Genomic DNA, 15,440 nt, shown 5'->3' on the forward strand with positions numbered 1-15,440 from the left:
AATAATATTGGTCTGTCACATTTTTACATTAGGAAATGTACTTAGATTCTCCAGAGAAAAAAAAGTGTAAATGCTAATGTTAAATGACACCACTATCTACCGGAAGTGGGCGTGGAAAGCGGGCTGTGAGATAGGCCTATTAGGTGAAAAGGTATGTGGACCTTTGTTCTCAGTTTAGCTAGTACTATGAGGTAGGCTATCAATGTCTTACTTTGGACGGCTTCCATATCTCTAATCGATTTACGATAATTAGATATAATACTTTATTAGGTCAGTTCAGTTACACTTCTGGTGATTGTCCATAAACGTTGGGACTTATTCTACATTGTTACAAAATAGATGGATAGGATACTATTTTTTTCTTTGAGAGAGTTGTCTCTAGTCTCTCCTTGCTATTTGCAATCCAGATTTATAGTCTGATGATGATGATGATCTCTTAATTGTTTTTGTGTGTATTAACCTTTATGTGTGGTATATTACAGTAACAATTGGATGGAAAGCATGTGGAATTAAATGTTACAGGTGCAAACACAAATGCATAAGTAATGCTTTTTGTGCAGGCCTCTTGAATGTAGCAGGATATTTATTTCATCAAAAAGTTTCAAAAGAACATTTTCATACTGCTATTCAAAAAAGAGCTCTTTCATGTTTCAAAGTTTCTTAGAACAGACAAAACGGAGAGAAACAATGTATAATTTAAGGCATGTGAAATACAGCTTTGATTTGTTTTCTAATTGTGAGAGAGCATAATTAACTATTTGTTTCCCAGCCAGTTTAATCAAATCAACGCCACTGCTGTCCATATCCTACCTGGACTGTCAGTCAGCTATTGTAAATAATTTACAAAATAATTTGTTGGGCCAGATATTATCGCTGGCAGGCCAGTTCTGGCCCACGGGCTGACTGTTGCCTACCACTGCTCTACCACTCATTCCACTTGAAACCAACTTCAGTAATGTAGCAGTAATGTAGGAGTCAATGTTTTGTTTTGAGTAAATCCATGATTAAGATTTTGCTAAGTTTTTGCTAAAAAAAGGGTTAAAAGGTTTGCTGGAAATTTGATTGCATTTCATGAGTGTCTAAAAAGGTCAAACTGACCAGCCCTGATTTAACTTCACCTGACAATCTGTTTGATGTTTAATTAGAGCCAGTCTTTGATGCAACTTTGTATAAATCTGATGATGTCACAGTCTCTATAGTTCAGTTGGAGTCAGTCAGACACTGAAGGAAGCAACACAGTGTTATGATCATGCACTTGACCCTGTAAAAGAAAGAACATTTATTTTTGTTGTGTGTTTCGCGTACAAATACGGTTTTGTGTTTTGAGAGGTCTACTCCACCAAGTGATACATTTTTTAAGAAGAATTTGACGGAGTGCTACTACAAGTGCTTTTCATCAGAAACTGTAGGTGTGAACCCTATGATCAGTTTAATGAATGTGGACAAGCTTAACCTCTGAAATATGGAAGCATACATGTTTTATTTGTATGTTTTATAATGCTATAAGCCTATAATATTTGTCAATGCTGGTGAGTTTTATGACTTTATCAAAGCTCACCTTATCTCAGAGGGGTCATCTCATCTGCATGAGGACACAGGAATAGTTACCGGTATGTATAAACTATAAAGGAAAGAAGAGATTCTAATAATGTCCTTGTGTTGAGTAAGATCATAAAAGCTTATACATTTTCAAAATAATATATTAAACTCTATACTTACTGTCCATCCCTCAGACACAACCTGAAGGGATTTGGCAGATTTTGACATTCAACAGCTAAACCAGTGGTAAAACCATTCATGTGATTCCTGAAGCTTGTCATTAACTAATATTTCAAGAGAAAAGAAACATTGATCATAAGGAGCATTTATTTAAATGGATTTTAACACAACATGTATATTGAGCATTTTCAATAAAGCTGCCCTTTGTTATTAAATCAAAACTAGGATTGATAGCCTACTTCCTAGTTAATATTATCTTAATGCTTGTGTGACTCCAAGATTAGCTCGGTTGGATTAAGCATGTGAAAAAGCTTTTGTGAGCACATGCATGCTCACAAAAGATCTTTTGTTGCACCTGAAAAAACTGTTTCCTTTATAAACATTGTGTTGCTATCTCTCTGTCTGTCAAACCTTCCCTCATCCCTTTCTTCATTTACATCTTCCTCTCTTTCACAACAGCTACGGCCTCCCTCACTTTACAGTCCTACACTGTAGTTAATGTTTGATCGCCTTCAGTGATATATATCTATATATATGATATATATCATTACATCTGCTGCTGACATCTTAAGCTGCTGGACTGGACTGTTTTCTTGTGGATCATCGTCATCCGGAGTAACTGGTTTGCTCTTACAGGTTTCAGAATATTTAGGGATGGGAGTTGCAGTTAACATCCTGAAGTGGTCGTGGTACCATCGAAATTACTTAATTATCTTCCTCACCCCACTCCTCCTCCTTCCGCTGCCTCTCATCATTCCCACACCAGTAAGTGTGTGTGTGTGTGTGTGTGTGTGTGTGTGTGTGTGTGTGTGTGTGTGTGTGTGTGTGTGTGTGTGTGTGTGTGCGCGAGCGCACACGCGTGTGAGTGCACACGTGCATGTGTGTGTGTGCATGTGTGTGTGTGTGTGTGTGTGTGTGTGTGTGTGTGTGTGTGTTACTCTATGAACTGAACATGTGATGCTTGATGATGTGTCATGAACGTGCAATGAAAAGTTATTGATTGATTATCTTGATTTATGGTTTTATTTTTTGACCAATATATTTCTCTATGGTTGATTGATTGATTGATTGAATACTTTATTAACAGTAACAACAGAGGTACAAGCTCCAGGGACTTGTTTCCATTGTGATCCTGTGTATTCAATTCATTAAGTCAGGATAAAAACATCTGCACACTGTTCTATAGCTCCAAAGAACTTACTTATTACTGGTGCAACGTTTCAACTTTCAACCCTTTTAGGTCTTCATCAGGCAAATATTTCTGTGAACTATTCAATTCATTAAGACATTTAAGACATAGAATAATAAACAAAACATAATCAACACTAGTAGCAATGAACATATGTACAAAATTGTACAGTAAACATTTCGGGTGGGTGGGGTCATTTCTGGTGCTAAGCTGAGAGGGCTTTTCTAGGACCCTTATGTATTCATTGCGGGATAAGAAGCTTGCACTTTGAAGCTCATTTTACAAGTGTTTTTACCAACGTAATATTCGGTTATAATATTATCAGAGACAAGAACAGCAAACTGTTTGTCTTCATGGTCAAGTTTACTGTTATCTATGTCAGTAAACCTATAGTCATTTAAATATTATATGACATATGAAAATAAATTTTAATCATATTACTAAATATACTAATTCAATATATCACATTGTGATATATAGGCTACAACATCACAGCTGCAGCTAAGTGGGTAGAGAGGCTGGTAATCAGTAGGTCACTGGTTCGCCTCCAGGCCCACCCATGTCCTAATTGATTAGATGTCTCGCGTGCTTAGAATGCATTGGACATTTTCAGTCTCCAAATTATCGTGGAAACTCATAAAGCGGTAGCTTCAGAGTCAGAGACAAGAACAGCAAACTGTTTGTCTTTATGGTCAAGGTTACTGTTATCTATGTCAGTAAACCTATAGTCATTTAAAGATGTGAGAGAGGTAAGATACCAACACAGTAGTTCATTTGCCTCTATAAGGTAATGCTGTTTGTATGTGTGTTGGTCTATGCACACAGGTGTGTGTTTGTATGTGTGTTGGTCCATGCACACAGGTGTGTGTTTGTATGTGTGTTGGTCCATGCACAGGTGACACAGCATCTCAAATGGTGTTATGATGATTTTAAAGTATACTTTAATCTTTCTCTTTCTTAATGCTATATATCTTGTTATTGTTAATACAATAAAAATTATAACAAGGAGACAAAACCAAAGAAACTTTGCTATTGTGTAACCAGTAGGGTATATGAGATAAAAACATTGAATCTTAATTTAATTGAATTCCGTCTGTACTTTGATTACAGCTTAGAGGAAGCCTTCCTAAATAAAGTGCTAAAATGTCATCAGCTACAGCAGACCATCACACAGCTAGGCTACAGATGTAAACTTTTGTTTCTTATCTTTGGTAGCTAGGGCACGTGCACAAGTTGGTTGTGAGGGGCCTTCAAATGGCTGGCCTCTCTATAAGGAGGGCCCAAGGTTAGCAAGGTATTGCTCAGGAAGCCGCTCAATTTGGAGCAGGCATTGTTTCCTTTACCCATGGCTGTTGTCTGCTGTGTTTGATAAGTATGCCAACAATGTATGTATGCCACAATGTTCTGCCTTACAGTTTATGCACTTTGTAATTGTGTGTGTGTGTGTTTAAAGGAGGCACGATGTGGCTTCACCATCCTCCTCATGGCGTTGTACTGGTGTACAGAGTGCATGCCTCTGGCTGTGACCGCTCTGCTCCCTGTGGTCTTGTTTCCCATGATGGGAATCATGGAGTCTTCTGCGGTATGTGCATGCAATGGCACAATAATGCTATTGGCCCGGTTTCTCAAAGGATACTTCTTACACCATGGTGTAAGAAGTGTCCTTTGAGAAACCGGGCCATTGTCATTAAAATGGCATTTTAACAGCCTATAGAGTACTAAGTAATGCAATGTGTGTGTGTGTGTGTCTGTTACAGGTTTGTGTGGAGTACCTAAAGGACTCTAACATGCTGTTCATTGGGGGCCTGTTGGTGGCCATTGCTGTGGAGAACTGGCATCTTCATAAACGCATTGCCATCCGGCTCCTCCTGATTATCGGCGTGAGACCTGCTCTGTAAGAATACCTCATTAAACTTCAAACTCCATTGAAAACACATTCATTTCCTCATGCATGGACGGTGGACCTCATGGATTTCATGCAAGGATTTACAGGACTCCTTAATGCAACGTTACATTACAGGAAACATCTCGTATAGGACAATATTATAAGAAGCAGGGATGTGTGTTTTCAATGAAGTGATCGGTCTAAAAAACATAATGAGTAAAGTGATAAAAAGTTTCTGAACTTCTGAGTAAAATGAATCATATCCACAATGGTCAAAATGTTGTGGTATCTGATATTGTTGCTGTTGGGCAGAAACCTTGTATATCCATATTTCATCTTCATCTTTTCATACAAGAGGGTTGCACAAAGGTATAGCCGCTCTACTTTAACTTATAACTTTATTTGTTTATTTAGACATTGCATTATTAATGGACATTATATGAACGCAACATAAATACACCGGATTTAGCAACGATGCTAATTTGCATCCACAGTCCCCACAAAACATTAAAAACAAAACAGGCAGACAGTGGAATACCTTACATTAGGAAACAGCATAAAAACATACATACAAGAACAATGTACAAAGGTGTAAAGTGCATCTATGGCTTAGCAGCGTTTTTATAGGGCAATACAGATTTGTAACTAAAGTAACCAATTGTGCATAAAGTGCAGTAGCCTATTGCTTTCAAGTAATAGAGGGTTCAGTATGCGCATGACATCATCATCATACCCAGAAGTATGTGGGAACGCCTACTGAGTGGTAAAAAACCTTCTGGCCTTGACAGTGCATACATCCAAAGTTCCAAACAGAAATGCAGAAATGCAGAAAATCTGATTGCATTAAACAACGTTAAACTTTGCCAATCACTTTATGCATTATGCATACGCATACCCTCTATACAGGATATGCTGTCAAAGTGCACTAGTGACTAGACTATTTTTTCACTTTGTGAAAGTGAAAGTGGTTAAGTCTGTCTATGGGGTTTATAAGAATAAGATAATATAATGCACATCTTCCAAAATGTTAAACTAACAGATAACATAGACAAAAGGGTAACAAGACAACTCACTTTGTAATGCTCCAGATAATTTTTATTCACGAACACAGCAGGCAGGACATACAACGTTTCGACCAGTATAGGTCGAATTGGAATTGGAAAATTGGAAAAAGAGCGTTGCAGTCCCGCCCCGCCCCCTTGAGAGACCCAGAAAAGAATTCCCCGTTAATTTTCCTCATAGACTTTTCAAAAAGTATTTATTTAAAGACGTTTACGCCGCGGACAAAGCCAACTCTTGTCGTGACAAATCATGACAATAAACACAATGTTTTGAGCCGAACAAATAATTAGAAAGAAGAAAAAAAACGGCAGGTTACAACACTTTTTTGTTGTTTTTCTTCTTTGTAATTATTTGTTTGGTCCAAAATATTGTGTTTGTTGTCATGATTTGTCACGACTCGAGTTGGCTTCGTACGACGCTTAAAAGGTCTTTAAATAAATACTTTTTGAAATGTCTATGGGGAAAATGCATTGGGAATTATTTCTTGGGCCTGGCATCGTCATGAAAGGGGGCGGGACTGCGACGCTCTATAGGTATGATGTATCATAATATACTTAAAGGAGCATTCAGTGATTTGGGTGATTTGGAAAACCACCCAGTCCGCCCCGGTAACAACATGTGCACATGCACGCTCTACAGTGGGGGGAAGTGCAACAGGCCAACAGCATGTGCACCAAGGCCCGCCCCCACTCGATCATGATTGGAGGAAGGCCCCTCTCATCCTGATTGGATGACGGTTTTGCCACCCGCCACCAAAACTGAAACTAGGGTTTTTTGACCCCAGGGGCTCACTGGGGACAGGGAGGAACTCCTTATATGGTCTGCACACTCTATAGTAGGGAGGATTATCCAGAAAAAAAGAAAAAATAAGTGATATTTGAATTAAGTCAAATCACTGAATATACCTTTAAAGTACCAAAAAGTACTCATTGTGCAGAATGTCAAATTTCACAAGTTCAAAATGTATACAAACTTTTGATAATAATAATAATAATAATAATAATAATCAATAGCCGATATACAACTGCTATTTTCAAAATATATACAGGGCTAAAGTAGTTAGTGTGTTTTGTAATCATAATCAAAATATACAAAGTAACTATAACTAAAGTCTTCATATAATTGTAGAGGAGTAAAAATAAAATGTTTTCCTCTGAGATGTAGTGGAGTAGAAGTAAAAGTACTGAAAATTGGAAATATTCCAGTAAAGTAAAAGTACCTCAAACGGTAAACAGTACTTAAGTAAATGCACTTAGTTACTTTACACCACTGTCCACAGGCTCATGATGGGCTTCATGATCGTCTCAGCCTTCCTGTCTATGTGGATCAGCAACTCGGCGACCACCGCCATGATGCTACCCATGGCCCAGGCCATGCTGGATCAGCTGTGTGCCACGGAGGCCCGGGCCGTAGAACGTGAGCTGCGGGCTGCAGGGGAGGACAACCAGGCCTTTGAGCTGGAGGAGACCCAACAGAACAAAGAGGAGCTGCCCAACGTGAAAATCGCACCAGAAGACGTCAAACCTCAGTCCGAGGTCAGAGTGAGTAAGTGCAAAATATCTGACTGGTGGGGTTGGCGAAAGGGCCTTTCTGCGTGGAGTTTGCATGTTCTCCCCTTGTCCTCTAGGGTAGGTAACCACACAAAAACATGCAGTAATCCTGGTCTGTATACTGCCTCCCCCTGGTCAGCCAGGGCACCTGATGGAGGACAAAGGAACTGGTTGGAATAACGTGTTCCTTCCACATGCTACATCCTACCGGGGAAACTCCCCCCGGTCAGGTGATAAGAATTAGCCTGTTCACTCCTCATGCATTGAAGTAAGGTTGACAGAGCGAGAGTAGTGCCCAGGATTACAGTTTAGGCAATTAGCACCGGGTGAAAAATGGGTTGCATGCAAAATCGTGGGGGAAAAAAGTCTGACTGATGAAGATACAGGTATATGATGGATACATAGTTACATATGTATGCACTGTATATGTACATATTATTTTGAGATGAATGTACCGTATCATTGTTTGATAATTTGCCTGCTGAAAAACATTAATGTTTTACTGTCTCAACTCTCTTCTCAAACTCTGAAACATATCATGTTGCTTCACCTAACATCCTCATTTAGACTGTGTGCATGCAGCTGTTGAGATGACTAACGCAGTACATCGCAACGTTCTTGAGTGACTCCCTTCACATACCTCCAAATTCTGTCCTTCCTCTTACTGTCATGACTCAGAGAATCCAGATCAGGACTCGAGTGTTGACTCGGAATTGGAAAGGAGGAGAATATTAAGAGAGGAAGAGTACCGTCAACTGAAAAAAGGAATGAGTCTGAGTGTGTGTTACTCTGCTAGCATCGGCGGGACAGCGACCCTCACTGGCACGACCCCTAACCTCATCCTGAAGGGTCAATTAAACAAGTGAGGTTCTCATAAAACAACATAAAATCAAATAACATAACATAAATATGAAATAACATAATTTCTAATTAAAATATTATTTGTTGTATGGTTGTGTAATTAAGTGTCCAAAGTACACTTCAGCACAGAAAAAGTTTTATAATACAGGAAACTCTTTATATGTAAATAACAAATATCCTTCCCCCTCTCCTTTCCCATCATATATTTTATCTTTCCCATCTCCTCAACCCCTCTCTTCCTCTGAAGGCTCTTTCCCAAGAATGGTGATATAATCAACTTTACCAGCTGGTTTACCTTTTCCTTTCCCCATATGCTGATCTTGCTAGCAATCTCCTGGTTATGGCTGCAGTTCTTGTACCTGGGCTTCAAGTAAGTAATCTGATAGCAAAAATGTGGATTACAGCAATTCTGATCATGAAAATTTACAACATTCAATATATTCCATTGCAGTTAAACAAATACCACAGGAAACAAAAAACAACTGCAACAATAGAATACACAGAATCAAGCGAGGGGCACAAATGTGAGCTGATAAAAACACTTTTATCATCACAAATCACAAAATAGTAACTGATAATGACTGCATTCAACAACAGTATTAAAAATACATTCCTGAAATGAAATAAATGTACAGTATGGTACATAGAGTAAAGGTCTGCCCAGGAATCAAACCAGGGACTCACTGTCAGCAGCCACAAGAGCCTAGTACGTGCTTCGGCAGTGGCACTTTAGGGATGTTTGATATAGAATTACATGCATTTATTTATTAAATGTTTTGGGGTGACTTGTTAACTATGTCCCAATTTTGTCCATACAATTGTCATTATTCTTTTTACCATGTCCCAATTATGTAATTATTTTTAATTTCTGATCATTAACTATTTGAGTGATCTGATGACCTTTCCTCTAGCCCCATCCTAAGCCAAACATTCCCAGCCTCTATGGGGGGCTGCTAGTGGGGATTTTATACTCTTAGCCTTGTTCAGTACAAGTGTTGAAATAGAGTAGACATAAGCCAACAATCACTCCTGACCTTCTAATCAGCCATTCATTCACTTGTTATCTACATTCATAAGTTCATAAATCTTTAATCACTTCATTGATTCATTTACTAATCCCTGCTCTTGGCCTTTGTACCTATTCTACCCAGCATGAAGAAGTCGTTTGGTTGTGGCCTCAAAAACAAGGACAGAGACAATGAAGCATATGCAGTGATGAAGGAGGAGTATAGGAAGTTGGGTCGGGTGACGTTTGCGGAGGTGGCAGTACTGAGCATCTTCACCAGTCTGGTTGTCCTCTGGTTCACCAGGGAACCAGGATTCATGGACGGCTGGGCCACCCTTCTTTTCAACAAGGATGGAACAAGGTCTCTCTCGCTCACTACTTACTCTATTTTTGTATTCAGAAAATTGACCTAAATACATCTGTCCTACTCAATCACCCCTGCCCTCTCTGTCAGTGTTCAGTTCAGTCTTTTTTTTGAGTGTCCGTTGCTTGTATCCTGTCCAAATATCCGAAAAAGGGCTAGAGAGAAGCCATAAGCGTGTCGGGCCCTACCCCTGGAGTCCATTTGCATATTTAGTTGCACATGTGTTGTAGACTGATGGACGTCTGTCTACCTGCACAGTGCATACATCCATGTAGTCCTTACATAAGTGTCCTCACAACCCCTCACAATCTCTCCGATTGTTCACACGTGATGTGTGATGACGAGCACACACTTATCAGCCTACAAAGCAAGGCAAAAAGTGCACGTGCCTGGGTGACAGCATACTGCTGGGCGAGCATGGCACTTTGGAATGGGGGTCAGATCAACATATCCGCCTGGGTGACAGCAGACTGCTGGCGCTTTGGCATGGGTGGTAAGATCTTAATTTTCGGGCCTGTTGAGGACTCTAGTTTTCGCCGGCTGCCGGGCACGGCTGGACTAATAACTTTGGGGCAGGCCCGTCTAGAGTTTAAATGGACAGGTATCAGTCAAAAGGGAGACATCGAAGAGGAAGGATGGATGGGGTAGGATCAACATATGGAATGTCAGAACAGGTCAGCTCCATATATGGAGATCTAAGGGTTTGAGGTTTGAGGTAAGATGTAGAGTTGCTGGCCAATATTGATGACATCAGTGATCTCCATACATGGGCTTAATATTGATGACATCAGGGATCTCCATCCCTGATGATGTCATGTGATGTCACATGCTCTCTCACCTGGGGTGACCAACCAACCAAACAACACACTGATGGGAAATGCACGATTCGATTCCATAGTTAACTGCGACAATTGTGCAATTTTACACTCACTACAGCATGATAATAATAATAATAATAATTAAAGTATTCAATTAAAAGTATTGAAATATAATCTCTTCTGCTGTATGCTTACAGACAGTTTGTGACTGATGGAACCACTGCTATCTTCATGTCATTGCTCTTCTTCGTCATCCCTTCCCAGCTGCCCCGCTGTGGAGGCTACGGGTACGACAAAGAAGGTGAGAAAGAAGGGAAAGAAATGGAGATGGCATGAGTACTGTATAGTGATAGTCCTTTAATTTGTCTTTCTGCTAATCACAATACCAATGCTAATAGAAGATGAGAGTGGCATAGTGATGAAGAGCAGATTATTGATGTAATCTCTCCCCTTCTCCTAGGTAAGGAGGTGAAGGCGCCTCCTCCCCTGCTGAACTGGCAGGTGGTCCATGAACGGATGCCCTGGAACATCATCCTCCTGCTAGGAGGAGGTTTCGCCCTGGCTGCTGGCAGTGAGGTACTGTAAATTGTACTGAAGTGCCAGCTAGTATAATTCCTTTCACCCACTTACCTTATGCAATGGCCACGCACCATAGCTATGATGACAGTGATTTAATTATTAGTGATTATCAGTGATTTAGTCATTAGCGTCGCCCACAAAACCTAAAGACTCATAAAGAAAAAAGGTGGAGCCTTCAGACCTGGGGCAGCATACCATATATGGTAGGCAGATATGTTGGGCCTGCAGCCAGCGTTGCTCCTGACATCTGTGTTATCAGAAAATAGTTTCTGATAAGATTTTGTGTGAGACATAGGCCATGCAATTGCTCAATAATCAATATTGATTCATTTGACATTTTACAATGGTTAGTTTAAAGGTTTGTTAATATTCAGGAGCAGAAATACATTTCATATCAATATTTCCAGATGCCAACATCATCGACTCAACACAGACTGGTTTACTTTCATAGTCAAGAACTTGTGTGCAATTTTGAAATAGGCTAGATGAACGCCCTATCTGTATGCAACACAGACAACACTGAGTCAATACTGGCCTCAAGCCCACTTAATTTCTTTAGGGCGCCTGCCATGTGATGTGACTATTTTGATTGATTGATTGATTGATTTGTTAATTGATTGAGAAGTGATGGTCCTTGGTTATCATCCTCCGGTTTTGACTTTGGGTTACGGAACTTACGGTTCACCCCTTTTGGGCATGTCATTGTAGTCAAGAAATAAAAATGTAAATTAAATTCAAACTTTCACGATGTTTGGGGCAACACAATTAACAGCCAAGTGGTTTGGGCCCCTACTCTCGTTTCCTGTCTCCACTTATATCAAATGAAGGCTCAGAAAATCTGTTATAAAACAAAATATGTGATGCCATGCGCTGTATGCTTGTACACTGTAGAGCTGCATTTTTTTGCGTCATGCAACAAAGTATAAAGGGCTTTAAGTCTGGGTTGTGATAATCATGAAATCAGCAAAACGTTTGTGTCACCACATGGGGTCCTGGAAGCGTGATTATGACAGAAGTTGGAGAACTATCTGCACACATGCTAATCTCAGTAACCAGGAGGCCACCATTTTACATTTACATTTTTCTATTTGTCCAGGAATCGGGTTTGTCTACGTGGCTGGGGGCAAGCTTGGCTCCACTGAAGGCTATTCCTCCGTACGCCATCTCCATAATAATTTGCCTGCTGGTGGCCACATTCACCGAGTGCTCCAGCAACACAGCTACCACCACCCTGTTCCTTCCTATACTGGCCTCAATGGTACACACACACACACACACACACACACACACACACACACACACACACACACACACACACACACACACACACACACACACACACACACACACACACACACACACACACACACCACACACACACACACACACACCTAGTATTTACACATTTGGTATTACTATTTATATACAGTAACACCAAACAGACAGTTTTATCAAATAAGCGTGTGTGTGTGTGTGTGTGTGCCTGCGTGCATGCGTACGTGTTCTTCAGGCCACAGCCATAGAGCTACACCCCCTGTACGTGATGATTCCATGCGTGCAGGCTGCATCTCTGGCTTTCATGCTGCCTGTGGCTACACCACCCAACGCTATAGCCTTCGCCTTTGGAAACCTCCGGGTCTTAGACATGGTGAGAGACACACATCACACACACTCGCAACTTTACAGATAAACAAGCCAAAAGTCACTTATAAGCAGCCATAACCCCGGCTGCGACATCTGCATTTCTGCACGGGTATTACATGGTGCTTGAGTGATTTGAATCAGCTGTATGAGGAAGTGAAGCCCACATTAACACATACCCTTTTCGGAAAAGGGGGTGTGTTGTAAGCTTCTTGGGAAACAGGTGGATCCAAGGGGGCAGGCAGACTTTCCAACGTTGAAGCTCTGGGTCCTAGTGGTAGGAGGAGGGACTACAGGCGGACCCGTGGATTCATGACCGGGAAACCCCGTGCAGCTGTAGCCTGGCTAATAAGCCAGACTAATATCACACAACACTGTCGCGGTATATCAGTCTGGGCTGGCTCCACTTGGATTTCATTTCCCGGGGAACATTTTCTCTTCGACGCAATTGGTCAGAGCTACTGTCAGTCAAAGGTCTCAAGCATTGAACGTCACTGTACCAAAGCCCGCCTATATTGCATACCGTGTCCCGATTGGTCCGACCTGTTCTCGATTGTAGGAAAGAGGCGTGCTACTGAGCCTCGCCAGACCGAAATCCGCTGGTAGGCAACTTTTTTTTGCCAACGGCTGATTCGGTCTGGTTTATTAACCAGGCTAGTGCAGCTGGGCTTTAACGTTGAGCGCTCGGTTGCCCTACGTCACTCAGGACCTCAAAGTTGAGGTCCTGGGAGGGACTTCCGGCAGTCTTCCGGGTGCTTCACAAGGATAGTCTAAGAAGGATGAGACGCGAAGACCGTACGGGCGACGCCATGTTGCTTTGGAAGGAAAGAAACATGCGCAATGGGCTATATGCAGCCAACACTTCCGCGTTCAGCTTCCTTGGTCTCAACTGCGCATGTTTCTTTCCTTCCATAAGCAACATGGCGTCGCCCGTACGGTCTTCGCGTCTCATCCTTCTTAGACTATCCTTGGTGCTTCAAAACGCCACTGAGCAACTTCCACTGACATGAATAGCTGGGGGGGCGGAGCTTCGCGCCAGTTCAGTCTCTATTATATATATACTCTATGAGGTGGATAGACCATAGATATATGGGATATATGGGATAGACCATAGATATACAGCCTCTGCTTTCCACCATGACAGACAACCAGAAATATGCTCTTGAGTAAGACCACAGTGCCACCTCCTGGAGGTCACACTTACATTCAGCTGACATGCTTAAACATGTTAACCTATATAGCCCTATACTGTAGGTGAAAAATCTGAAAATGTTTCTTAATTTTCAAAGATTTGCAAAAACAAAGAAAGTGTGTGTGTGTGTGTGTGTGTGTGTGTGTGTGTGTGTGTGTGTGCGCGCACGTGTGTGCGTGCGCGCGTGTGTGTTTGTTATATGTTTGTGTACTTCTTGCCAGTGCTTAATTTGTAAATTCTTAGGTGCCGGAGCTCGTGTGGCACCAGGGCCAAATTAGCCAGTGGGGCCGTGGCCCAGGGGCCCTTGGCTCTCAGGGCCCCTTCGAGGAAACTAGACCGCGCTGTACTGGGTTTGAGGCCCTGAAATTGGCCATTGATTTTGTTAAATTTAGGTAAAAAATAGGATAAAAACACGAACATTTTGCGCACACGCACGCTATGGGGCCCCCAAAAACATTACCGGCCCAGGGGCCCTCGTGGGGGTTAATCCGTAACCTCATCAACGCTACTACAGTACTTAATTATAGTCTTTTTTTATTTTGGGCCCACCAAAGCAATCAGATATTCAATTCTCACTCTTTTCTGAGCCATGCTGTAAAGCTTTGCGAGATTTCACAAACATGACAATGTTAACCAGTCAGTTCTGTTCATAAGAATCATAACTAAACTCACCATTAGTTTTGAAAACAAAATGCGTTTTTTAAAACAAAATGTGTTTTTATCATATTTTTAAGCTAGTCCATATGCAACGAAAGACTAACATTACTGTTGTTTAATGTCTAATACTGAACATCAGAATAGACAGCAAGGCAATATTCTTAAAAGTGAGCTTTTGATAAGACAAAGTAACTATATTATGAAATGTTCTTAAACACTCTTGAATACATACAAATTTAATATAAGGGAGAAGTTGAAATTCTACGTCCCAGAATTCGCCCATAGGCGAATCATTTATTTTGCGAAATGAAACTTAAAAGAACTGTAATTGAGTCTGTGACATGCATGTGTGAAGCTATCTTGCTGTGTCTGTCCCTTCAGGTGAAGGCTGGCTTCATGCTGAACATCGTTGGAATTTTGACCATCAACTTGAGCATCAACACCTGGGGGTATACCATGTTTGAGCTTCATACCTTCCCTGACTGGGCCAACACTACTACACAAGCCAATGTTACATCCTTCTGCACATCCCAAAATGTCCTCTAGCTTTTTTTGTATCACTTCAAGACTCAACAAGAGAGACCCAGTCAGGAGTCAGGACAGATGTGGGTAATTGTATACTTAGCCACTTTGACCCTGGCCTGGCCTGGCCTGGCGTCCCGATTTTGGTCATGTCATTATAGGCGCAATGTTTCCAGAAATGTATATATATTGTTATTGTTTTGAATATCAACTCATAATGTTCAAATGGTGTACTCCACTCCCCAGGATTTCGATCTTAAACAAAATAATGTTCTTAAGTTGACAGTAATGGATCTTCATTCATTCACAGCCTATATACGTAGCATGTGTTTGTAGATATGTGTTTATACCCCATGGGCATTGAATGATTGCCCATTGCATTGAATGATACAATG

The 15,440-nt window shown here is 41.0% G+C and overlaps 1 protein-coding gene across 3 annotated transcripts; it reads left to right on the forward strand.

The window, feature by feature from the left end:
* The first annotated feature begins 1,240 nt into the window (after positions 1 to 1,240).
* Positions 1,241 to 15,323, forward strand: LOC306928360 (solute carrier family 13 member 2-like). Of its 3 annotated transcripts, none has more exons than XM_079508409.1 (13): positions 1,241 to 1,409; positions 2,356 to 2,484; positions 4,362 to 4,490; positions 4,666 to 4,802; positions 7,135 to 7,400; positions 8,084 to 8,267; positions 8,514 to 8,636; positions 9,418 to 9,633; positions 10,652 to 10,755; positions 10,915 to 11,030; positions 12,130 to 12,291; positions 12,544 to 12,681; positions 14,905 to 15,323. In XM_079508409.1, the coding sequence occupies exons 2-13, from the start codon at positions 2,374 to 2,376 to the stop codon at positions 15,067 to 15,069; spliced, it is 1,851 nt and encodes a 616-aa protein (XP_079364535.1). In that variant the 5' UTR covers positions 1,241 to 1,409; positions 2,356 to 2,373; the 3' UTR covers positions 15,070 to 15,323. The 3 variants fall into 3 exon arrangements, with proteins under 3 accessions (XP_079364535.1, XP_079364534.1, XP_079364536.1); XM_079508408.1 differs by having other exon boundaries at positions 1,241 to 1,405; XM_079508410.1 differs by lacking the exons at positions 1,241 to 1,409; positions 2,356 to 2,484 and adding an exon at positions 3,625 to 3,657.
* Positions 15,324 to 15,440: the final 117 nt, after the last annotated feature.

The sequence above is a fragment of the Electrona antarctica genome (genome assembly GCF_951216825.1).
Source record: "Electrona antarctica genome assembly, chromosome: 8".
NCBI classification, from domain to species: Eukaryota; Metazoa; Chordata; class Actinopteri; order Myctophiformes; family Myctophidae; genus Electrona; species Electrona antarctica.